Source organism: Euleptes europaea, chromosome 15, assembly GCF_029931775.1.
Source record: "Euleptes europaea isolate rEulEur1 chromosome 15, rEulEur1.hap1, whole genome shotgun sequence".
Classification (NCBI taxonomy): Eukaryota; Metazoa; Chordata; class Lepidosauria; order Squamata; family Sphaerodactylidae; genus Euleptes; species Euleptes europaea.
In genome coordinates this window covers 35,286,853-35,313,920 of record NC_079326.1, presented here as the reverse complement: position 1 = coordinate 35,313,920, position 27,068 = coordinate 35,286,853, and the positions used below count along the sequence as shown (strand labels likewise).

At 43.8% G+C, this 27,068-nt stretch overlaps 1 protein-coding gene across 1 annotated transcript in view; it reads left to right on the top strand.

The window, feature by feature from the left end:
• Nucleotides 1-2,634: 2,634 nt before the first annotated feature.
• COBLL1 (cordon-bleu WH2 repeat protein like 1) overlaps nt 2,635-27,068 on the top strand; it is an 88,590-nt gene continuing 64,156 nt past the window's right edge. The window contains exon 1 of the mRNA XM_056861181.1: nt 2,635-2,750. Within this exon, the coding sequence (XP_056717159.1) occupies nt 2,635-2,750 (116 nt within the window). The remainder of the gene's footprint in view (nt 2,751-27,068) is intronic.

Here is a 27,068-nt window from a genome sequence, read left to right as displayed (position 1 = left end):
TTATGTTCTTAATGTCTCTTGCCTTAAAAACCCCACCAGGGTCGCCACAAGTCAGCTGTGACTTGATGACCCCCCAAAAAACCGCAATGAATGAAATAGGACTTCTGTAGATCTGCATAGGATTGTGCTCTTCGCTGAGGACTTCAGTCAGTAGTGCTTGTGTGTGTATATGATGGAGGGTGGAGAGTGTTTTTAACATATGGGTGTTCCAGGGGCAATAAAAAAAAAAACCCTAGACAAGTAAGTTGTGAAATAATGTGCACTCTTAATTCCTCAAGGTAGAGGTTAAGGGATAATTGAAGCAGAGAGAAACAAAGGAAACTGCCCAACTTCACATATAATGTCACCAAAGTGGGTGGGGAACAGAAGCTGCTTATTTTTCTGGCTTTTGTTCTGATGCACAGATCATCTCTCAATTGGTGTTGCTTTACTCTGTGATATGTAGGGAATTCAGTTGTCATTATCAGAGCCAGCTGCTCTTCAGCCTTTAAATAATTCTAGATTCTTCTCTCATGGGAAAACCCTTCTAAAATGAATAGGAAGACTTAGAAGGAAATTCTGTATGTTTCACCCACACAAAGCATTAACGCCTACTGGAAATTCCACATGGTTGCCAAGGGGATATGACACACACTTACTACAACTTCCTTTCTATGGCATGGGCTTATTTCTGGTGTCTTCTCCCTCCCCCCACCCTGCAAAATAACTGTAGCCCTTTGTAGTTTGCAAGAAAGTTAATGCAGATTTTGGGGGGATGAGATACTCTTCACTAAATAAAGTTGTAGATTAGAATAAGCATATAGTAAGAAATATGTTCATAATTGTCTTATAGGGATTTGATTAATTCAATAGTAGCATTACAATTACATAGAATAAAGATTGGCCTTAAATAGTTTTGCAAGCCTGAAGTAGAAAATCTAAATGACACCAGTGACTGGCAAGTGGCAACCAGCCACTGGCAACTTAAAATGGTGTCTCATTGTTAAAACGTTGTGTGAAGAAGCCCCAGGCTTCAACTGCATTGCAAGATGTTTGCTGGGAGGAATAGACGAAAGACGGCACTGCGAGTCTGTTGTAGCAAAGAAAAACCCCGAAGAAACACTGAAAAGGCTAGCAAAATGTTATTTCAGCATAAACGTTTGTGAGCTAGAACCTGGGCTTTGGTTCCTGAAAGCTTATGCAAGAATAAAATCTTGGTAATATCAAAGATGACATGAGGCTTCTGTTTATGTTTACTCCTTAGGATTGCATACACAAGAGTCTTTCTCCCTGATCTGTATCTCCTGTGTGCTGTTGGTTGACCTCTACTAGTAGACAGGGCTTTTGCTGCCCCTTCTTTCTGATAGTTGTCCCTGTGCCTCCTGAAAGTCCATTCCTGAGAGTTGCAGGATCATGGGGGTTGTCTGGAACGCAGCATGGGAGAGCTACAGAGAGCGGCAGGAATCAGTGGAAAGAGCTCTCCATTTTTCCATGAATGGAGTAGGAACTTGTGCAACTTTCCACTGATCCCACCCCACCTGCCTACTTTGGCCCTTACTGCCACAACACATTTTGTTCTTTCAAGAGTTGCTTTTCAGTGGGCTGCAGAAAGAAGGGGGGAAATGGCATCTCTTTCCATGAGAGTTGTGCACATGATAGTGAGAATTGGAGAATACCTAATAACTTTGTCATTTGCACTTAATTCCTTAATATTTAGAGCATAAGGGGGGGAAGGGTTGCCGTCAAGTCCCATCTGACTTATGGCAACCCCCTCCTGGGATTTTCAAGGCAGGAGACGTTCACAAGTGGTTTGTCATTGCCTGCTTCCATGTCACTACCCTGGTATTCCTTGGAGGTTTCCCATATAAATACTTGCCAGGGTTGACCCTGCTTAGCTTCTGAGATCTGATGAGATCAGGATACCCTGTGCTGTCCAGGTCCGGGTACTTATGAGTTAGGCAACCGTATTTCAGAGGCATTCAAAATTGAGAGCTGAGGCAGCTGGGCTGAGAGGCAGAGCCAGAACTTCTGGAGAGTTGTTGCTGAGTGAAGAGGGCTGGTGTGACTGAGGTTAATTGCTGGCCCCGCCCTCTGCTGTTGGCTGTTGAGGGGTGGGGCTTGAGAGCATTTAATTAAGAAGGCTCCTCTCACCAGAGGGAGAGCTGAGGCAGCTGGGCTGAGAGGCAGAGCAGGAGCCAGAGCTGCTAGAGAGTTGCTGCTGAGTGAAGAGGGTGGGTGTGACTGAGGTTAATTGCTGGCCCTGCCCTCTGCTCTTGACTGTTAAGGGGTGGGGCTTGAGAGCCTTTAATTAAGAAGGCCTCTCTTGCCAGAGGGAGAGCTGAGGCAGTTGGGCTGAGAGGCAGAGTTGCTAGAGAAGGGAGTTTTGAGAGGCAGTTTGTCAAAGGAGCTATCAGGGAAGTGCAGGAAAGAATCGGAACCACTTCAAGAATGGTTCACAGCAGCATGTCTAGTAAGGGAACTGTGGCAGTAACATGCAATGTCTGTGGCATGTTTGTATTCTTACCTGAGAGTAACAATAATTACACTTGCAGCAAGTGTAAGTTGGTAGCCTTGCTGGCGGAGAAGATACAGGGACTCGAGGCACGCTTATCCACACTCCATTTTATAAAGGAAGGTGAAGAGTTCGTGGACAGAATGCACGAAGCACTCTTTAGAGGGAAACAGGAGGAGAAGAGTAAGGTATCTCAGCAGATGGAGGCACAACCAACACAGGAGGAGGATGCAAGAAAGGATGTGACCCACAGGAGCAGGTACATCAAAAGTCATTCTGATCCTCTGTTGCTCAGCAGTCGGTTTCAGGATCTTCCCATAGATATTGATTTCTGGACCACTGGAACAAGGGCTACCCCCGCCCCCCGCTTGAAAGAAATTTCTCAGGCTCCTGTGAATGAGAGGACTCGAGCTTCTGCTCCCCAATTTAGGAAGAGGCGTGTTCTGGTAATTGGGGATTTACTGCTGAGAGGGGTAGAGTCTAAAGTGTACTGACCAGACTTGTCGTCTTGAGAGGTATGCTGTCTACCAGATACACGCATCCAGGATGTGACAGAAAGGGTAGGAAGTCTCATCAAGCTCAGATTATTACCCTTTCTTGCTCATTCATGTGGGAACAAATGATATTGCCTGACACAGCACAGAACATATTAAAAGTGACTACGTGGCTCTGGGCAAGAAGGTGAAGGACCTGAGGGCACAGGTTGTGTTTTCGTCAGTTCTGCTTGTCGAATGTTGTGGCTTAGGAAGGGAAAGAAGAGTACTACAAATTAATGACTGGATGTGTAGATGGTGTCATCAAGAAAGGTTTGGATTTTTGGACCATGGCTTATGCTTTCCAGATGAAGCTCTTCTATTGGAAGATGGTTTGCACCTCACGAGGGTTGGGAAAAATGTGTTTGGTGCCAACCTGATAAAGATGCCTTTAAACTAAATCCTATGGGGAAGCCAGACAAAAACTTAAAGCCTAGCATGATGACAATAACTGGAGATGAGAACAATAAAGATTTGCGGGGAGTGGCATGTATGCGAGGAAACATAAACTCGTGAGTAAGTACAGAAATGAAAACCTCGGGGCACATAAACCATGGATTCCAGTGTCTACACTAATGTGCAGAGTATGGGGAACAAGCCCTAATACAGGGACGGGATTTTGACCTAATAGGCATTACTGAAACTTGGTGGGATATCACGCATGATTGGAATATTAAGATTGAGGAGTACAACTTGTTTAAAAGCCATAGACAGATCAGAAAGGGGGAGGAGTAGCTTTATATGTCAAAGATGTGTATACTTGTGAAGAAATACATGAATATGAGCATGGAAGTTCAGTCGCGAGTCTATGGGTAAAAATAAAAGGAGTAAGAAATAATAGTGATATTATGGTGGGGGGTCTGCTATCGACCACCAACCCAGGCAGAGGACTTGGATGAGGCAGTCCTAGACCAGATTACAAAGTTCTCAAAGAGACGGGAATCAGTGGTCATGGGAGATTTTAATTACCTAGATATCTGTTGGAAGCCCTACTCTGCTAAAAATGCAAGATAATTGCTCAGGTCCGAATTGGCCATATGAACAGTATCATTAAAGTAAAGCAAAAATGCAAGATCCAATAAATTCCTGAGTTGTCTTGCTGACAACTTCATATTCCAGAAAGTGGACAGGGAAACAAAGGGATCTGCTATCTCAGACTTGATTCTTACCAACAGGGAAGAACTGATTGATGAGGTTAAAGTAGTAGGCACCCTGGGTAGTAGTGACCATGTAATCTTGGAATTTACAATCTTGGGGAAAGGAAAAACTGTACATAGTAAGACATATAAGTTGGACCTTGTGTGTGTGTGTGTGTTAAGTGCCGTCAAGTTGCTTCCGACTCATGGCGACCCTATGAATGAAAGTCCTCCAAAATGTCCTATCTTTGACAGCCTTGCTCAGATCTTGCAAATTGAAGGCTGTGGCTTCCTTTATTGAGTCAATCCATCTCTTGTTGGGTCTTCCTCTTTTCCTGCTGCCCTCAACTTTTCCTATCATGACGGTCTTTTCCAGTGACTCTTGTCGTCTCATGACGTTGGACCTTAGGAAAGAAAATTTTAACAAACTTAAACTTTGCTGGGTAGAATCACATGGTCAGAAATACTTAAGGAGAAGGGAGTTCAAGAAGAGTGGGAGTTTCTTAAAATTGAAATACTGAAGGCTCAATCACAAACCATTCCGATGAGAAGGAAAAAATGGGAGGAGCCTAAAGAGGCCAAGGTGGCTCCATAAACTGCTTTTTTAAGATTTGAGAAATAAAAAGGACTTATTTAGGAAGTGGAAGGAAAGCCTTATAACCAAAGATGAATATAAACATATAACTAGTGTTAGTAGGGAGAGTTAGGAAAGCTAAAGCTCAGTATGAGCTTAGGGTAGCATGAGATGCTGAACACAACAAAAAAAGGTTCTTTCCCTATGTTCAGAGTAAGAACAAGGACTTGATAAGCCCATTGCGGGGACCGGAAAGTGAAATTGTAACAGGAGATGAAAAGAGGGCAGAATTGCTCAATTCCTACTTTTCCTCAGTCTTTTCTTGCAAGGGAAACGGTGCTCAACATGGCATAAACAGAACACATGATGAGGAAAGGGAGTTGCAGCCTAAGATTGGCACTGGGGTAGTACAAAAACACCTAGTTTCTTTAAATGAAAAAAGTTCTCAGGGCCAGATGAATTGCATCCAAGAGTACTTAAAGAACTTGCAGATGTAATTTCTGAGCCTCTATCCATTATTTTTGAGAATTCTTGGAGAACCAGTGAGGTGCCAGAAGATTGGAGGTGGGCAAATGTTGTCCTCATCTTTAAACATAGTTTATCTTGATTTCAGGGAGGGTTTTGATTAAGTTCCACATAATATTTTTGTTGACAAATTGGGAAAATGCCATTTAACTCCTATTACTGTTGTGCTTGTTAATGGGCCTCATCCTCTTGGAGAGGGGTGACGTGGAGTGCCTCAGGGATCTGTCCTGGGCCCTGTGTTGTTCAACAACTTTATAAATGATTTGGATGAAGGAATAGAGGGAATGCTTATTAAATTTGCAGATGATACTAAAATGGGAGGGGTAGCAAATATAGTAGAAGACAGAGCCAGGATACAGGATGATCTTGACAGGCTGTAGAATTGGGTTAAAACTAATAAAATGCATTTCAATAGAAACAAATGTAAAGTTCTGCATTTAGGTAGGAAAAATCAAATGCATAATTATAGGATGGGGGAAACTTGTCATTCATTCATTCATTACCTTTATTAGGCATTAACAGGGAGACTTGTCTTTGCAGTAGTATGTGCGAAAAGGATCTTCAGGTCTTAGTACACCTAACACTGAATATGACTCAGCAGTGTGATACGGTAGCTAAAGAGGCAAATGTGATCTTGGGCTGTATCAACAGAAGTACAGTGTCCTGATCATGCGAAGTGATGGTATTGCTTTACTCTTCTCTGATTAGACCTCATTTAGATTATTGTGTTCAGTTTTGGGCACTACAATTTAAGGAGGATGTAGAAAAGCTGGAATGTGTCCAGAGGAGGGCAACGAAGATGGTGAGGGGCCTGAAGACGAAGTCCTATGAGGAAAGTTTGAAGGAGCTGAGTGTGCTTAGCCTGAAGAGGAGAACACTGAGAGGTGACATGATAACCATCTTCAAGTATTTGAAGGGCTGTCATATAGAGGATGGCGTTGAGTTTTTTTCTGTTGCCTCAGAAGGTCAGACCAGAACCATCAAGTTGAAATTAAGAGTTTCCGTCAAGACATTAGGAAGAATTTTCTAACAGAACGGTTCTTCAATGGAATAGGCTTCCTCAGGAGGAGGAAGCTTTCCTTCCCTGGAGGTTTTTAAGCAGAGGCTAGATGGCCATCTATCAGCAATGCTGATTTTATGACTCTAGGCCCGTGTTGGCGAACCTATGGCACGCGTGCCATAAGCGGCACGCTGTGGGCACGCGCGGAGCCGTCGCGTCTGCCCCCTCCTCCGCCCCTCTTCGCGGCCTCAACGCAAGTTTCCGCCGCGCCGCAGCCAACTTTGTCACGGGGCTGGGGCGGAGGCGAGGCGGCAGGCGTAGCGGTGCGGCTGGCCGGGTAGCTGCTGGCCCGGGCCTGCCGTGACGGCAGCTTCCTGGTGCGCAAGAGCGTGGCCGGCGCCTTCGCCCTCCGCCTGCTGTGAGTGGCCCTGGCCCCTTGGAGGCTGAGGGAAGAGGGCTTTCTCTCCCCCCCCGTAGGCTGCACTGTGATCGGCGGCAGCGAGTTGGGAATCACTCCCCCCTTTCCCTCCCCTCCCCTCCCCTCGGAGCCCCCCTGAGTCGGGAGCTGCTACCGAGCGTGCTTCTCCGCTCGGCACCAGTCCCGCTCTGCACGCCGCAAAGGGGAGAGCAGCGGCGGCAGCAGCCGGCTTCTCCCCCAGGCCAATGGATACCTTATGCAGGAGGGCGACGGCAGCGCTCCGAAGCTGATTTCCACCTCCTCGTCCCGCCCGGGGTTTGCATTTTGCTGCAGGCGGCGGAGGGGAGCCAGGGAGCCAGACCGGAGGAACTGAGTGGGAAAGCCCCCCCCCAACCCACTTTTGCAAACTTGCCCCCCTTTGCACCCGCACAACTTTTGCTGCTGGTGTGGGAAGCGCGCGAGCTTGCCTCCCCCTTACCCGGGGCGCGATGCAAAGGCGCCTCTTTCTCTGCAACACGGGAGGCTTTTTTGTGTGTGTTTGTGTCTTTGCATCGTTGGGGGGCGAGTTGCAAAAGTTCACCTTGCGGGTTTTCATGCAAGCCTGCGGACAACTCGACCTTTCCTCGGGGTGTGTGTGTGTGTGTGTGTGTGTCTCTCTCTTCCCCCCCCCCCAATACACCCCGTTGCTGGGGCAAGTTGGCCCCTCGCACATTTTCCCCATCCAGATTCTCAAAACTCTGCATGGGAGGGGGGTTATTGGCCATTTGTGAATGGGAGATTTTGCCTTGGATTTGCCACTCAGATGCACATTTTCCCCATCCAGATTCTCAAAACTCTGCATTGGGGGGGGGGTTATTGGCCATTTGTGAATGGGAGATTTTGCCTTGGATTTGCCACTCAGATGCACATTTTCCCCATCCAGATTCTCAAAACTCTGCATGGGGGGGGGGGTTATTGGCCATTTGTGAATGGGAGATTTTGCCTTGGATTTGCCACTCAGATGCACATTTTCCCCATCCAGATTCTCAAAACTCTGCATGGGGGGGGGGGGGTTATTGGCCATTTGTGAATGGGAGATTTTGCCTTGGATTTGCCACTCAGATGCACATTTTCCCCATCCAGATTCTCAAAACTCTGCATGGGGGGGCGGTTATTGGCCATTTGTGAATGGGAGATTTTGCCTTGGATTTGCCACTCAGATGCACATTTTCCCCATCCAGATTCTCAAAACTCTGCATGGGGGGGGGGGTTATTGGCCATTTGTGAATGGGAGATTTTGCCTTGGATTTGCCACTCAGATGCACATTTTCCCCATCCAGATTCTCAAAACTCTGCATTGGGGGGGGGGGTTATTGGCCATTTGTGAATGGGAGATTTTGCCTTGGATTTGCCACTCAGATGCACATTTTCCCCATCCAGATTCTCAAAACTCTGCATGGGGGGGGGGGTTATTGGCCATTTGTGAATGGGAGATTTTGCCTTGGATTTGCCACTCAGATGCACATTTTCCCCATCCAGATTCTCAAAACTCTGCATGGGGGGGGGGGTTATTGGCCATTTGTGAATGGGAGATTTTGCCTTGGATTTGCCACTCAGATGCACATTTTCCCCATCCAGATTCTCAAAACTCTGCATGGGGGGGCGGTTATTGGCCATTTGTGAATGGGAGATTTTGCCTTGGATTTGCCACTCAGATGCACATTTTCCCCATCCAGATTCTCAAAACTCTGCATGGGGGGGGGGGGTTATTGGCCATTTGTGAATGGGAGATTTTGCCTTGGATTTGCCACTCAGATGCACATTTTCCCCATCCAGATTCTCAAAACTCTGCATTGGGGGGGGGGGGTTATTGGCCATTTGTGAATGGGAGATTTTGCCTTGGATTTGCCACTCAGATGCACATTTTCCCCATCCAGATTCTCAAAACTCTGCATTGGGGGGGGGGGTTATTGGCCATTTGTGAATGGGAGATTTTGCCTTGGATTTGCCACTCAGATGCACATTTTCCCCATCCAGATTCTCAAAACTCTGCATGGGGGGTTATTGGCCATTTATTAATGGGAGGTTTTGCCTTGGATTTGCCACTCAGAATTCCTTAAAATTATTTGGCAGAAAATTCCACACTTTTAAGTCAATGAAAGCACTTGGGATTGCTTTCCTCACTTTGTTTGGATCATCTTATGCTTGTGAGCAGCTGTTTTCAGCTTTGAATTATATCAAATCTGACACCAGAAACAACTAACAGATGACCTGAGTGCTGCATGTGTTGCTCTCAAATTTACAAAGTATGAGCCAAGGGTAGACAAATTATCAGCATGCACACAACAGCAAAAATCACATTAATTGTTCAAAAGCATGTCTTTCAATAAAAAGTTGTTTGTATCATTGAAAGCTCTGTTATTGTGTTTTTCTTTTAAGGCAAAAGATGTTAACGTATGAGTTTTTTCTAAACTAAAACCTCAGTATTCAGGTTAAATTGCCGCATTGGCACTCGGCGATAAATAAGTGGGTTTGGGGTTGCAGTTTGGGCACTCGGTCTCTAAAAGGTTCACCATCACTGCTCTAGGCCAATTGTGAGAGGGAGGGCATCATGGCCCTCTTCTGGGCATGGAGTAGTGGTCACTGGGGGTGTGGGGGGGAGGTAGTTGTGTATTTCCTGCATTGTGCAGGGGGTTAGACTAGGTGACCCTGGTGGTCCTTTCCAACTCTGATTCTATGAAAATGTTTGTTTTTGTCCTTATATGAGTTCTGATCTCATGCAAATTTCAAGTTTTTTTCCCCTGGAAGATATTTCTGTTCTAAAAACAATAAACGGAGAGCAGATGTGCAGCTAAGTAACTGAATGAACCGGTGGATGTTAGTTCTCATGGTTGTTTGTGTGTCTGCATGTGATGGAGATCAGAATTTGTGTACTGTCCAGGATTTCAATTGGGCACGACACATGCAAAATTATGCAGCTGGATAATTAGCTTTACAGTCCCAAGGGGATGTGAGAATGACAGTGTGATCCTAAGCAGAGTTCTAAATCCATTTGAAGTCAATGGCTTAGAGTGTAACTCTGCTTAGGATGGCACCAAGTCGGGCAGCTTCTGTCATCAGTTGTATTAATATTCTTATATTGCAAGGGAGAAAACACTTATCAATGGTCAGCTCAGTTTTATATAAAGGTATACTTCATGATAAAGTTTATCACACTGTAAGCATGAGCCAAGATATTTATTTCAGCTGAAAATAAATTGGGGCTCTGCAAATAGCAGACTTCAGTAAAAGGGTGTGATGGTTTTGTCATGTCACCCTGATGTGTCTGTTGCTTAATGAAAAAATACAGAAAAAATGTAGAAGAGATATGATCTTAGAAGCAGCAAATCAGGAAAAGACTTGTACAACCTTTAGGCTTATGAAGCCAATAGACAAGGATTGATTGTGTTTTACTGATTTTTTGGTATTCTTGGATAGTGAACCTGTATACAGTATCCTACACTTGAACAGCTACTGATATTTTCCCATCTGTAGCAAGAGTGAACTTCTAAGTGAAGGTATTCCAGTAGTCTGCACAGTGACAATGAACTCCTCCCCTTCCCCGACCCTGTGCCTCTTTTTAAAGCAGCAAGAAGTTACCAATACAATTTTATATATTTTTTTATTTGAACTATTTATATACCCCCACCTTTTCGTGACATAATCGTGACCCAAGGTGGGACAATAGAAAGACTACAACAATATATTGCAATAATTAAAACACATCATTAGTAACAGGAAATTGAAACAGATAATTGAAACAGAGCCAGTTCAAGCTGCTCCATCAGCTGTTTTCAATAGTATTGTCTAACTACCTTGCCGGAAGGCCCCAGGGGGAAGAGCCTGTCACACCCCTTCCAGGAGGCTGTTCCACAGTAGCAGAGCAGCCTGGGTCAGGGACATAGCAGATGGTATCTTCAAGAGCAAAGGGACTGCTAGTCGATCCTGCTGTGAGGAGCACAATTTGCCATACAAGTTCATATTGGGAGAGACAGTTCTTCAGCTATACGGTCATTAAGGGCTTTAAAGGTAAGCACACCACCTTGATTTGGACCTAGAAACAAATAAGCAGTCTGTGGAGACACATCAAGTTGCTAGGAGTCTTGTTTTTCCAAGAGGAGCCATACCCCATTCAAAGAGGCCAGTGTACTACACCAGCTTTATTCTGTTCTTGGGTGTCTGAGAACCAATTCACACGTTACATTGGGTTCAGTTTTTCTATACACATGTGAGTGGTGCTTGTGTAATAGAAGCCTCACCAAACTATTTATTGCTTTCAAAGTGAAGCTTTATTTCTACAATCTTTCTTTCTTTCTTTCTTTCTTTCTTTCTTTCTTTCTTTCTTTCTTTCTTTCTTTCTTTCTTTCTTTCTTTCTTTCTTTCTTTCTTTCTTTCTTTCTTTCTTTCTTTCTTTCTTTCTTTCTTTCTTTCTCTTGGAATTTATTCATTTACTTCATTTATACTCAACCTTTCTCCCAGTGGGGACCAAAAGCAGCTTGTTCTCTTTTCTTCTAGTAGGTTAGGCTGAGAGTCTGTGGCTGGCCCAAGGTCGCATCTTTTCTTTTACCCTTGCTCAGCCTGAATGCTTGAACAGATCACGTGTAATATTTGTATTCGTTTATTAAACTTTCTGAAATTTTTGCATGCTTTGAGAGTGATCTCTGGAAACACAGGACGCCTATTCATTCTTGCTGTCTGAAGGATGGTAATGAGGTAAACTTGCCCCAATGAGGTAAACTTGCCAAACCTGGAGCACAGTAGCTTGAAACTGTGATAGACTGCCCCCAATGCTAGCTTGTAGGAGTGAAGCGGGAGGCGCAGCAACTAGGTGGAACCTCTGTGTGACTTTGCATAGCATGGGATACTCTTAGAGTTGCTGGTGGCGTGATTGTCACACAGGTTGTTTTTGGCACCTCTGGAAAGTGGCTGAGTGGAGACTTGGGAAAGCTGCAGGTTTTTCTGGCCTCCCAGGGACCAATCTGAAAGGACAGGGAGGGTTTGTGAGTCTTCAGATGTCCCAACAGTTATTTGGATTGATGTGTGTGTGCGTGTTTAGTGCAATCAAGTTGCAAATTCCTTACATGTTTTAACCCTGCTTATACACAGGGCAGAATCGATTGTGGTGGGTTGGGGGCATTTGCAGGCAGCTTAAAGTGAACAAATGTGCCATTTTGCAGCCCTGTTTTAATTCCTGCATTAGTTTGCTTTTCAACTATGCCTGTCCCTAGGACCAAGGCTTTGAATTTTTTTTTTTTTTTTTTAAACATTCTGATTTATGTGTATGATACTGAAATATGGTTTCAGGTCACCCTCCCAGCTCTTTTCCATAAATTATGATTCTCCTCGAAGGTTTAAGTCTTTTTTTCATTTATATGGAGATGAAATTGGATCTGATAAAGAACCTCTGAAGTTCATCAGTTTTCCGCTTGATGGCACTTAGATTTAAATAAGGCCTTTTTAACTCTGGCACCAGTGATCATGAATAACTAATATTAATATACTTGTTGAGCATTACCTCATTAAACTATTCTTTTTTTAAACAAAATTCAATTGGCAGTCTAGCCTCAAAGTAATCTTACAGGAGTGTTAGCCTAAGTTACAGCCATTTTTAAAACAAACAAACAAAAGAACTTTTATTTGAGACACTTCAGTGTTTGTGTTGCAGTCAACATAATCAGTGTTGAGCTCTGGAATTATTTTGTTTGACAGAAAAGATTCTTCTACTCAGAATGACTGTCCCATGGGGTAGGGAAAACTTGAAATACTTTGTAGCTTAGTTGATGCTTAGCTGATACATTTTAGCTCAATTACCTCATTTGATGAAGCTTTAATAGTTTAAATAATACATAGTCACATGTTAAGCATACTCTGTTGCTATTGAGTTTTTTTTTCTTTTTTTGGAAGCCGTTGAGTTACTTTTGGCAAGAAAAAAAAGTGGAGTAGCAGTAACAATCTCTAACCTAAAGCTGAAGGAATGCAATTGTGTTTTCAGGGGACACCTTAAAAAAATTATGGACTTGTAGTATTGTTGTTTTTTGGGGGGGACTAATTGTATTTTAAAAAAAATCTGCTTTAATCAATCAGAATTCAGTTAGCATATCCCTTAAAAAACATTTGTGCCAGTGTATCTTCCTTCAGAGTCCATGTGAAGGTACTGTGCTGGTACAATCTCGCAGTGCCGTCCTAAACAGAGTGACGTGTTTCTAAGCCTGTTGGGTTTAGAAGGATATCATTCTGTTGACGATGGCACCATTTGTGGCTTATGGCCCACCTGTGTGGTTAGTAGTCAGTGAGAAAAAAGGAAGGTGAGATGAGAACTGAACTGGGGTTAAGAGTCCTCCTGTTCCTATTGCCGACCTCCCTCAGAAAACAGAGCTGGCAATGTTATGAATTAAGGGGAGGTAAAAATGAATTCTGGTGCTGCCTACTAATCTGCTGTGTTCTGCTGCACCTGGAGAACCCTCTTGGGATGATCGCGTCCTGGCCCAGCTCAGTGCTTGCACTGTGTAATGAGTTTGTGGAGTTAGGCAAACCATTCTGTGGAATTCGTTTTGCTTCCTTAGAGCCTCTTGGCCCTGACTGCCATTTGAAGGTTTCCCTGAGAAAGGCCCATGATTGTAAGATTTGCGTAGTTAGGGCTGCCTTGACAGATGTGTCTCTTCTCCTTCAAGTGTCTCAAAGAGGATGATGAAGAAGAAAATCTTGATGGAATTTTCCCTTTTTATATATCTCTTAGAGTTGCTTGGGCCCTGATCTGAATGGCCCAGGCTAGCCTGATTTTATCAGATCTCAGAAGCTAAGCAGGGTCAGCCCTGGTTAGTATTTGGATGGGAGACCACCAAGGAAGTCCAGGGTTGCTGTGCAGAGGAAGGCACTGGCAAACCACCTCTGTTAGTCTCTTGCCATGAAAACCCCCAAAAGAGGTCGCCATAAGTCAGCTGTGACTTGACGGAACTTCACACACACACACACGCACAGAGTAGCTTGGGGCTTTCTCAGGGAGCTATTTGCGGTGGAGTTATTATTTTTAGCATTTATATAGTGCTTTCAGCATTTAAAAGGCTTCGCATACATTATCTTTCCGATGGATTTGTAAGGTGGGCTGATAATTGTTACCTTCATATTGCAGATGGTGAAGAGGTGTTTGAAGCTGCTGGCTTGCCCGAGGTCACCTAATGAGTTTGTGGCAGAGGTGAGATTCAAACTGGGAACCTCTGCGATTCCAGCTGCTTCTTTAGTCACTGTGCTAAACCAGTCCCCAGTGGTGGTCTAGATGGAGCTACCCTCCTCCTTAAGGATCCAGTTTGCAGCTTTGGGTGTGGGTGTGTTGTAGAACTGGCTTTCACTTTAGATGTTCAGGTGATTGATTGCCGCATCAAGTACCTGTCACTAATTTAAGTTGGTTTACTAGCTTGTAGATTACCTGGGTCTGGCAGATACTTGTGCAGGGGACACTGGTGTATTCTCCCACAAGCTTCATACTGTTTGGGAAGGAGGTTTCCTTCACCCTGGTTCTTTACTTCTCTCCTGCCCCTTTTAACCTCAGGGGCAAGATCCAATGTGTCCTCCCTGACTTATTTCCCTTTGCCTTATGAAGGCCCTTGCACATCCTGGGGCTGGCCCCTTTGGAGGCTGCTACCCTCTGAAACTCCCATGGGATCTGAGCAATTTCTGTGGGAAACTATTGCTGGCCCCACATCCCAGCTGCAACTCATCTCCTTGTTTTCCCACCCCTGGCAAAAGGCTGCATCCCAGCTCCTCATCAGGCTGTGGCCTGTTAAAGGGCCAGTCCCTGTCAAGCAATGAAGCAAGAGGCTTTGCCGTAAAGATGCTGCATATGTTGCCGCTTTGGCACACGGACACTGAGGGTGGGTCCCTGGCTTCCCTCAGAGTTGGAAAGCCTGGGAGTTGCTCAGTTCCCCAACATACCTACAGCCCAAGGAGGGGCTCCTCATCCGCGGATTTGAAGAGCGGAGGGGGTGCTTTGAAGCTGTAGATGGTGGATACTAGATGACCATGTCCACTTTGGGACAGAGGGAACGGAGACCTGGATAGGAAAGGCCATCCTGCACTCCATCTTCACGCCCAAAGAGAGCTTTGGCCCACCTCTATGGTAAGAAGCTTGTTAAAATCCCAATGGGGGACTGCACAGAAGACTGAAAATGAAAAACAGGTTTCCCTTACCTGTAACTAAAGTTCATTGAGGTCTTCTGTGCAGGCACACATTCCCTCCCTCCTACCCCACTGTGGATTCTCCTCGAGTGGTAGTGTGGGTTAGAGAGGCCGGTGGCATAGTAGGAATTGGGGGGGGGGGGTTTGCAGCATCGTCAGGACATGTGACCACCTTAGGCAGGAACGGATGTACAGAGCTGATGCACTGTGCCCCCTAGTGGTAGAGCTAGAAAAAACCTCAGGTTGGCACATTGGAGTAAGCCCCCCTCTCCAAATAAGGATGTTGTCTGCACATGCGTAGACAACATACACATCTTCTCCTCTGTCAGAGGAGGCCGGGAGCTGCACTGGCCCTGGCAGCAGACACGGTGGGAGGCAGCCTCAGCGAAGCTGGGGTCGGGTGGGATGGGGGAAATACCACCCATGCATCCGACCCCCATGATCCTCCACTTGCTATATCATAAAACAAACCCAATTTGTTAGTTCTGAAAGAACGCTCTTCACTACCATCAATCGATACTAATTGTTTAAGTATCTGGATGGAACAGCATTGTGTTCTTTGTGCTCAGGTAATTGGGCTCATTACCGAATTTTCATTTCACATTTTAGCACGTGAAAATGTGTGTGCTTTTCTAGTGCTGTTTATTCTGCAAAATACTGATGAATGTTGCAGATGGGTGTGAATGGAAAAACCCTTCTTCAAGCAAAGGGAAACAGCTGATTTGACTTCTCTGCCACCTAGTGGATTCAGTTTACGGTACATAGATTTCTTTTAGGAGGGAGAACTATCCTGAAGACCCACAATTTTTCGATATCTTTTATAAGCATTGTAACTCATGCTTAAAAGTAAAGAAACATTTGTTACTCATTAAACTGCTCAAGAAAATACCAGATTAACATTTCAGTAAATGTAAGCCTTTCCCCAAGGTTATGAAGTTGTGCTTACGTACAGTTACTGTTGAAATTGTAAAGTTTTCACTTTTTTTGCCGTGTGTATACTGTTTGTGACTTTATTCCATGAGCATTTCTGAGACCCTGTAGAGAATGTTATTAGTTTGTGAAATGCCTTGAGTTTGTTTATTGGATGGCGTGATCAAATATTCTTCTTGGCCTGGAGGTGACCTCAGCAGCAATCATCATCCCTTGAAATGAGTTGCCTAGGAAACCGTGTATCTGTTCCTGCAGCGGTTGCTAAGGTGGCCTGTACCTTAGCTCCAGAGCCGGTTTGCCTTGGGAATATGAAACTGGGGTCAAACCCAAACTCGGTGGCCCCAAAGGAATGGCAGCCATAACTGAATTCCAAGGGGGCCCTTGGCAGTGAAGAAGGTGATGGATCTGAAAGTGTTAGTCTTAGATTTAATGCAGCATTTGCACAATAATTTACGTAAGCGCAAAAACAATGTTGGAGTTGCCGGCTAGAGGTTTATAACTTGCCATGTGAGCTTGCCTTGGGTGAACTGCTGTGGATATAGTTGGGTGAGCATCTGCTACAGGCGTCAGCTGCACATGGGACATGACAAGAGAGACAGAGTATCAAGATTGGCTGTTGCCATTTCCAGACTATCTTGCCTCCTTCTTCCTTAAAGGGCCAGTAACTATTAAGGTAGAAGGAATGCTGTGGGTTCTGATATAGAAGCAGTAGAATGACTTCTGCTACTGGGTTTGATGGGGATCACTCCTGGAATTCACCTTCCCTCTGAAATAAGCAGGAGAGTGAGATTCACCTCTCATTCATGGGTGGCAGTGGGGAACAGATTATGAAAGCAGACGTGTTGGCACAGTGCTTCATACGAGCAATGCTTGTGGCAGTTGCCTGCCCAAGCTTGTTTCACCATTTCCTGGCCAGAGAGAGAAAGCCAAGCAGGAGGAGTGGGGTGGTCAGCTGTCCCAGAAGGTTCTATGATTAAGAAATGGTGGATTTCCAGTTGGTCACTGAGATGTAATTCTTCCTTACAGTACAGTCAGTGGACACACACACACACAAAAACTTAAGGAACTGTTGGGAAATAATGTTGGGAAATGGCAGAGTGTACTACCATTACTAATTTCTCTAGTTCAAGTGGTCCGGTTGCATCACAAGTACGCATCAGACTCCTATAGATAAGTTTTTGAAATTGACAGTTTTGTATACAGTGTTGATTTTCTGGTACTGTGTGTTCCAGAGAGCCTCTCTTGCGTCTTTTATCAAAAAAGCTAATTCAGTATTTTATTAACTAAATAAGTACTGAATAGGCCAAAAAGTAGCTATTTTTGAGTAGATTAAAATAATTTGTAAAACTAGCTGTCAGCGTGTGTGTGTATGTATACCAATTTTGTAATCTCCAGGTACCAGAGAGCTAGTGTGGTGTGGTGGTTTAGAGTGGTGGACTCTAATCTGGAGAACCGGGTTTGATTCCCCACTCTTCCACATGAGCAGCAGAGGCTAATCTGGTGAACTGGATTTGTTTCCCCACCTCTACCCATGAAGCAAGCTGGGTGACCTTGGGCAAGTGACAGTTCTATTAAGAGCTCTCTCAGCCCCACCTACCTCACAGGGTGTCTGTTGTGGGGAAGGGAAGGAGATAGTAAGCTGGTTTGATTCTCCTTTAAGTGGTAGAGAAAGTTGGCATATAAAAACCAACTCTTCTTCTTCTGCAGTATAAACTGGATGCATGTGAAAGGTCCACCTTGAGATTAGCTCCACAACCACTGCACATTTCACAAACGTTTCACCCATCAGGCCTACCTGGATTGATTGAGGCAGAATGATGAAGAATGTTTAGGGCACAACTTCCCCCCACCCCCAAATTCTCTTGCTTGGAGTCTACAGCATCCACTGTGCCTGAATTTGCTTTTAGTTGAAGAGAGATTTGAAGAATACACAGTCACAGTTATTATGGTTCCTTGGGCTCGTGGGAAACATTATTTAAGTGTCTAAAGGTGAAGTGTTCTCCCTAACTGTGAGTAACAGAAATTGGTCATAACAGATGGAAGCAGTACTTAACAGGGCTTGCCTCTTAATGTTTGTGTTTGGCTTTTTTTGCCATGTCACCAGATTGCCGTGAGAGACAAATGAGATGAAAGAAACAGTCTGTCTCTTACCCATACCTCAGGTAATTTAATGGAGCAAAGAAAAGATGTTTGTCTAGTTTGGAAATTATCTCTCGCTGTGAAATGTCATCCACTCTGTAAACTGTGGATGACTTTGAGCTTCCAAAAACAAAAACCCTCTGCAAGAATCTGTGTAATAAAAACCTTGAGTAATATCTGTGATTCCCCCATTTCTTAACTCTTTCTGTGCCATAGATGTTAAAAATAGCATCAACCTTCTCAAAGGTTACTGGAACAGCTGGGGCCTCTTTCAGATCTGTGTGACTTAAGTTTAAATGTTAGCATCTTAAAAACACTGTGTGAGGAGAGTAGTGACTGAGGCTGTCGGACACAATGTAAAAAGGGGTCCCTTTAGCACTGTGAATGTCAATGTTTCTTTTAGATTGATTTCTCCATTCTAGTATACCAGTAAATAAATCCTTTTCCTCCCTGCCCAGTTGTTCACCTGCCTGGTTGCAGTTGCCCCAGCAGTTTCCTCCTCCAGCTGGGAAACAAAGCACTTTGTAGCGGGGTGCCTCTTCCATCTCAGCTGTCTTTCCCAGAAAAATGAGGAGAAGGAGGGAACAGCAGGAGTGAAGAGGCAGGTGACATTCCCCATCAAGATGATGTGGGAACCTGAACAGGAGCAATCTGTTGTGAAATAAGAAGACTGACATAAAATAAATGGCAGGTGGGAATTCGTACTACAGGAAGAATTATCAGGGTGCACGTCCCAATGGTAAAATCTGTGTATCAGATCTTTGAGAAAGAAACACTTTGCAGTTATGTTGAAATCCGTAAGAGGTTGCAGTTTGGAGAGGAAGAATTGTTGGAAGATGGTGCCTGAACCAAGGGGTCATCATGGTAGTAGTTAAAGCTGCCAATCTTTGAAAGTCTGTGGTTGGGGAAGTTGGCACCTTTGAGAGGTGCAGCCATTGGAGTGGTGAAAACAACTTTTACTGTGATGCAAGCAAGCAGCACTTACCCTGCCTCTGTCTTCTTTTGCCATATTGAGGGGTGACAACCATTGAACCTCCTTTTCCTGCTGTTCAGCACCAAGTGAAGGGTAAATAAAAGAAGACATTTCATCACAGAGCAGTGCTAACTTTGTGGAAGTTGTGGTTTTGTGAGATTTCTGTGATTGTTTGGATGCTGCTGGGTAAGTGCTCTGTATGGCAATCATCTGGCTAGATTGAGAATATGTTGTTACCTCCAGAAATATACATAGAAGAAGAAGAGTTGGTTTTTATATGCCGGCTTTCTACCACTTAAGGGAGACTCAAACCAGCTTACAATCACCTTCCCTTCCCCTCCCCACAACAGGCACCCTGTGAGGTGAGTGAGACTGAGAGAGTGTGACTTGCCCAAGGTCACCCAGCTGGTTTCATGTGTAGGAGTGGGGAAATAAATCCAGTTCACTAGATTAGCCTCCACCGCTCATGTGGAGGAGTGGGGAATCAAAGGCGGTTCTCCAGATATATCATACCTGAGATCTATATCATTTCAACATATCATACCTGCCTGCTTTCAGCCTTGCTTCCACATTATCTGCCCTGAATGTCAGTGGCGAATAGACATTTCTGTTTCATTGATGTCAGGTAAATGCGTGCATTTTCTTTCCATACTTTTTTTTAAATCTGCAAAATCAGCAAGGAGCATTCATGCATGCGTCTTCTTTTCCATTTCTAGGGCAGTTTCCTCCGGTATGTTAAGAATGCCTTTGTGGGATGGGAGTGAAAGTTCCCCTGCTGAGTTTAAGCTACAGATTTTGGACAAACTGCAAAACAATTGTAACTACCTATTCCTGAGTATTAAGGGTCCCCCGATATTGACACCGGCAGTGTCACTTGCTCTGTTAATCACTTACATGGAATTGTATTCATTTAAGGCTCCGTCCTGCTGTGGTTTGAACAGGACTGTGGTGTCCATTTTACATTTGCTGCAGAGTCCTAGAGACCATCAGCATATTTGTATTGTGCAGTACTTCATTGTAGGATCTTACAAACGTTGCATCAAGAAGAGTCTATTCTGTGGTTCTGTGTAAAGTTTATTTTCACTTTTGCAAAAATTTCGATAATGGATATGTTAGTGTTATTGGGTTGAGGGTTTTACCTCATTTCATTGTCCTTGGTAGTAGGTCTTTCACTGAAATTGACTCACATTTCTAAACCAGGTTCTATTATTTGAAGTTCACTTACTGAGCAAGTTCAGTGGATAAGTAACTGGATAGGTGAATGAAAGGCTCCTGTCTATTTATTTGTTCATTCTATTTTTATTCCGCCCCTCTTCCAGGGAGCTTAGGGTGGCATACGTGGTTTCTCTTCCTCACAACAGCCTTCATGAGATAGGGTAGGCTGAACGATGGTGACTGGTCCATGACACAATGGGGATCATATTTGCCGTGATATTAGCACGGCTGGATGTGGTGATCCATTTGCTAATGGTCATGGATCTTTCCTGGGGTTGAGTAGGACTGCTTGAGGAAGAGGAATGTGGGATAGTTGATTCCCAAGCACATGGGACCTTCATGGACTGATAGCCACATAAGCTAGGATACTGCAATGTGGAGGAGGAAGGAAACAATGTTGACCTTTGAGTCTCTTCTGTCAGTGCAAATTGAGATTTTGCTCCTTCTGTCTCCTTGTTACAGGTCCACCAACCCTCAGAGTTGTAGTCCACGCAGGTTCTGTGACCATAGGAATCAGCTTTGCCAGGGTTAAGAAGGGATTGCTGGGTAGCAGGGGAATGTGGGAAAGGTCCATGGTCCTTGCGCTCATGGATCACATGATCCAGTCCAGGGATCTGTGTTTATGAAGCTTCTCAGTTGCAAGGGCATCTCCATTCCCTTAGGTAGAAAGCGCAAATCCATACAAGCATTCTTTCTGAATGGGAAGCGTGTACACTTAGAAGCTTCATGTATGTATTGAATTGCATTGTACGGTGGAGTTTTGAACTGGGCCACTGTGCCATGTAAGATTTGTTCCTTTACTGTGGTCATTAAATCCACCATTGACAGCTGAGTGAGCCTTACGGACTGTTCCTGATAAGCCAGCTTGGCTATTTGTTATTTGTTAGCTGGCTATTTGTTAGCTAACTTTTGACTCCTCCTTTTCGGCACCTATTGTCAGAGTTGAGATCTAGAAATCTGCACAACAGTAAATAAACTGAGCTGTAAATAGGCTTGGACCCCTGCTCTGTGCCCAGTCCCCTGTACTTGAGAAACTGAGGAGCAGGAGAGAAAATGACTGGAAAATGGGCATCATAGGGATGCTCTAGGAATTTCTCCACGTCTCTATGGTCTTTACCACAGATATTAGAGGAAATTCCTAGAGTGTCAACAGCAGTAACACCACATCCTCCCCAAACTCTGCCCTCCCTGGGCACCACCCTCAACATCTCCTGGCATTTGCCCTCCTGGCAACTCTAGCTGTAAACAAAACAATAGATTGGGTGCTTTTGAAGTGCCCCACAGGTTCTCTTTATTGAAGAGATATGCAGCTCAGCAAATCCAAAAATTTGCCCCAGATGATTTGAAAAGGAAGTAATTTTGTTGCTTGGTATAGACCAAAGATGATATTACTTGAAAATACTTGGATAGTATTATAACGGTGCCTCAGTCCGTAGCGGGAATAACTATTCAGAGCTAGTTTTAGTTTATACATGTGATATCATTAAAAATACCATATTCTGCTGAATCTGTTTGTGGCTTTGTTCTGTCTATATGCTCTTTAAGATTGCACAAATAACTTGAGGACACAAGGAAAGGAATTTATTCGCTGTCATAGAGATTTACTGTTACGTAAAGCAATGCCAGAGTATTATCAGGAAAAATAAATGGACTAATCATGTAATTAAGGAACAAGGGAATGTTGTATTGGTCACTTTATTAAACTCTTAATCTAGCTAACAGGAAATCTGAAACTAGAATTATTCCTCACTGTTTCTCTTAACCATGCAGATACAAAATCCCATGCCACTCTGCCATATCACTGTCCCATTAGTAAACTGGGTATCAAAATTGACTCAAGAGGAGGTTCAGAGTGTGTTTTGTCAATAAAGGGGGTCCTTGAAGTTTGCAGGAAAATTAAGGGTTTTGAAATAAGCCCCCCTCCAGGCCCACCCCCCACAGCAAGAAGGGAGAACCATATGCATCACCCTGAACTCTTTGGAGGAAGGGTTGAATAAAAGTATTATAAATAAATATACATATTTTTCCATCATGCAATGAGTTGACTCCTATCCAGTGTGTTATGAAAGGAACAAATAAGTAATTATATTATTTCACCGCACACATAATGGTTTCTGGGATCACTATTAGGAATAACAAGTGGGGACCTGCAAGAAACTTGAGGGAAGGGGGCATTCCCCTGACGTTGCTTCCTTCCCTCCCCCTTCTCTGTCAATGTTCCCACCTCTCTTTCTTCCTTCACCCTTTATCAATTTTCCCTCCCTTCTTCTCCCCTCCCCCTTCTGTTCCCCCCTCTCTTTCTTCTCTCTCCTCTAGCAGTCCTCTTACCCCCAGCCCCCTCAATCTGCCCTTCTCTTTCTCTCCCCTCTATTTCTCTCCCCCCAGAAAATCTCCCCCTCTTCTTTCTCCCTTCCCCCCCAGACAATTCCCCCTTCTTTCTCTTTCTCCCTCTCCCCACTCAGACAATTCCTCCTTTCTCTTTCCCTTCCATCGCTGAGGCTTGCACAGCTCAAATTTTTGAGCCCAGTGGCAACGGTGCTTGGGAGCTGCTCCAAATCCTGAGTGGCTACTGGCATCCACCACCATGGTAGCTGGTCCTGGAGCAGCTCTCAGTGTCCGCTGCATCTTGGCCTGGGGCAGTTCCTGGCACCTGCCACTGCCATGGCCAGACACGGAGCAGCTCCTGGCGTCTGCCACAGCTCCAGCCAGGCTTGGAGCTGGTCCCGAATCCGCCACTGCCTGGCCACGGCCAGGCCCAGAGAGGCTGCCTGAAGTTGGGGCCAAAATGGCTCCTGGATTCCACCGGCACCAATTCTGCCACGGTATTTTAGGGGGGATTTAACCCCCCCCATACATTTTATTTTTGATTTCATATTTTTCTGAAAACCTGAGCAGTCTCCCAAGTTTGCAGAAAAGTCTGTTTAGCAGCTGTGTGGCCCCAATCTGTGGATTTAGGTATTCACAGATGGGAGATACACATTACTCTCAGATGTATAGATGTGGGATCTATCAGGGTGACTTCTTGTTGCTCATTGATAGTATTCGTAGGTGCTTGATATCACCAAAATGATATCAACCTTCTGAAAATGAGTCACAGTGTCCTACAATGTCATGTTCCTTTTTTGAGCATACGTGCAGTCTGCTGAGGTGGTTTCATGGCCTCTCTAGGTAAGCTTGCTCTCATTTCTCCTCTCTTTGCTAACCCTGTGGTATCTTCTTATGTAGACAACTGCATCACCTTTCCCTCCTTGTCAGCCTTTCTTTCTGCCTTCTTCAAAACACTTTTGCCAAAATGACTTTTCATTATATTAATATCTTCCTCCCTTTAAAACGTTGTTCTTGGCTCTGGGCAGCCTTCTGCCTCATGCTCAAGTTGCTATAATGTAAGGCTCTTCATTTTTCTGTCCTTGACCCTACCCCCTCCATATCCTTATCTTGTACTCTCTGAGTAAGCACATCTGTTTTTGGTCTCTTTTGTCTTCTACTCTCACTCCACTTTTCAAGTATTTTGCTCCCTGAATCTGGAACAATGTCCCTCTTTCTGTCCATCAAGCCAACTCCCTGTTTGTTTTCAAATCTTCTTTGGCTGGTCTCCTGCTTAGACTTTCAAATGAGTGACTCCTCAAAATGCAACTGGTCAGTAGAGTCCTGTGAGAGAAATATATGGCTGTTTGAGAGGCTTTTTGGGTTTTTTGTTGCAAGTAGCCTACCAAAAGATCTCAAAGCTGCTTAACGTTGTTTCTTGAATTAGCCAGAGCAGATACGTCAGGATTAACGCTGCAAATCTGTAAATGTTCTCCCTAGCTTGACTGGTCAGGCAGTGGGGGATTATAAACAGGAAGGCTTAATGATGTCATTAGAAGAGAATACGGTGGAGCTGAACTGGAGAAGCTGACTACATGTTTTCTTCTGGGGGGGAAATCCACATGGCGTAGGGGGCATTTGTGAAGAAGCAGCAATATGTGTCGGCCTTGGGGTAAGATGAGCTCTTCAGTACACTATGATAAATGTATTACATTGTTAAAGAAAATTATGGATTAATAATAATAATTGTAACGAAGCAGTGCCCTATAGCCCTAGGCTAGCCTGATCTTGTCAGATCTCAGAAGCTGAGCAGGGTCGGCCCTGGTTAATATTTGGATGGGCGACCTCTAAGGAATACCAGGGGTGTGACATGGAGGCAGGCAACAGCAAACCGCCTCTTAATGTCTCTTTCCTTGAAAACCCTACGGGGTCGCCCTAAATCAGCTGTGACTTGACAGCGCCCCCCACCCCCCAAAGAAAGAAACGGTAAGACTGGAAGAATAAGAATGGGTCTTTGGCGCTCCCACCATTTGGCTGTAGCCTCCTGTACCCTTGAAAAGCCATCTTCCCTGGAAATGGCATGAGATACAGTGCCGGAAACTTCAGCAGAAGGTAGAATCAGCAGCAATTTTTCATCCCTTTTTTTGCAAGAAGTATGGGGTTACATCCAACCTGTCATTTTAGTAGTAAATCAGATTTAGGTTTCTGTGTTGTCTAGTGGCTGAGGAGAGGTCTAGTAACATTTCAGACATTATGTAGTAACAATAGCTGTTTTGCGTCTTCGTTTAGTCTGTGCTTTCTTAGGGCTTTAAATGCTCTCTTGTAGCCATAGGTTTCTGTTTGTATGACAAAAGAAAATGGTTATCCAAACCATAAGCTTCCTTCTGGCATTATTTATTTGTTATTGTAGAGGCTCTACTGGAAACACAAATGTAGCCATTCCTTAGGGTCTGTGGATATTTGTAGTTTATCGTGAGCTTCTCAGACATGATTCATAGGTGGGATTTAAATATGTTTAATTGTGTTGGGTTACAGTCATGAACTGCAGATAGATTCTCCCCCCCTAACATACTCATGATTAAGTTCTCTCTTTAGATTGAATTTTATATTTAATGATGTTCCTGATCAACTGTTTGTGATCATTCTGGTTTTGGGTTCGCTCTGGTTTTGGGTTAATTATACATTTAAAAACTAACAAGCCTAATGCACGCTCAGCCTTATGTACACATTTTTACACATACCAAGGAACATTTAAGACAATTGGGGAGTGTTCAATATGACCCTAAATATATTTACTTTGAAGTAAACTTTACATAATGAATTAGGTAATCCAAACATGCTGACCCACTGAAGACAGTAGGACTTACTTTTGAGTACAATTGAAATAGTGTAGGGCTGCACATGGCACCTGCTCTTAAGTAAGAACACACAAGATTTTGGCCTTTGAAAAATTTAAAGCAATAGAATGCGCTGAGAACTTTAGATGTGTTAAAATTAAACCTAGCCGTAATTGGCAAAACTGAGCACTACTGAATATGTTTGATGCTATTTTAGATTTGAAGGTTATCTAAGATGGCTTTATGAATTTCATATCTCTTTGGAGGTATATAGTTCCCATTAAATTTTAGTTTGTATCCATGGATATGGACAAATTAAACTTTCAAAATATAAGTATGATACAAACAAAAGGTGAAAATGAATGATGGACTAAACCGAGACTCCTTGCTGGTTGTAGAAATGGCCACAGGTGTTGACGGCCTGTAAAGGTTATTAGACAGATTCATGGAGGATCGGTCCATCATTGGCTACCAGCCATGGTGATTAAGGGGAACCTCCACAGTAAACCTATGAATCCCAGTGCCAGGAGACAACATCAGGGGAAGGCCTTGGCCTCTATGCCCTGTTGGTGGACTTCCAGAAGAACTGGTTGGCCCATGTGTGAGACAGGATGCTGGATTAGATGGACCAGTAGACTGATCCACTAGGGCTGCTCTTATTTTAATATATGTGAATATTTTTCCTTGTCTAAATATAGATGTTCAGAGTATTGTGGCATTTTAACTACACTGTAATTTTCAAAGCATTGAAAACTGATGTCATAATTTATGAAGGACCCCACCAGCATATCAGTCTTTGTCAGAGAAACACCCAAGTCTCAACAATTCTAACAAAGACTGAATCTTAAAATAACCTGGGTGTAGATTTCTGTACAATTAGGCTGCTTTTGTATCATGCATCTGTCTTTGTTTCAAAGTCAGTCTACTTCCCTAGGGATAGGTAGTATTCAGTATAATGTTAGTATATATTTCAAACTACTCCCTAATGCTGATGAAAAGATAAAAAAGAGTCAAAATATCACATAACTTGAAACTGCTAGTTTTGTAGAATAATTAGTAGTGGTTCAAGATGTCAAGTTACTTATATAATTTGATATAAATATATTGTGGAATTTTGTATACAAGTGAGAGGTGATGTTCTAATGAACCATTATTATGTGTGCTTGCATTAAAACAGTGGAAGGCAGACTTTCTTTCTGGGAGTCCCTTAACATTTTTCCCAATCACAAAATGGCAGCTTGTACAAAGCGATCACAAAAATCAGCATAGGAAGCCAAAATATAATATAGCCTCCTATTTCCAACAGTATTTCATCACATACAACAGCAACAAAGACAATTACGATGGTCCGATAATGCACAAACTTGCTGGAACAATTTAAAGTCCAAAAAAAATCAAGGGATCTATCCCAATCTGTTTTAGGTTTCAATCATTTTAGGACAGACTTGCCGCTTCACAAGGTGATCTCTATCCTGTATAGATGTTCTTCTAGAAATATGTACCATTTCATGAACACCAGAAGATCCCTGGACTGGACCATCACACCACATTTCAAAGGAATCTACTTTTTTCCTGACAGCTTTCTTCATTGTCAAACTCTCACACCCATACATAGTAATGGGGAATACTGTGGCATGAATTAACTTGATCTTAGCTGCCAGTAACACATCCTTACACTTAGGAATCTTTTTTAGCTCCTTCATGATTGCCCTTCTCAGTCTCAAGTTCCTTCTGATTTCTTGATTTCAATCTCCCTTTTGGTTGATGATGGAGCCAAGGAATAGAAAGTCTTGAACAATTTGT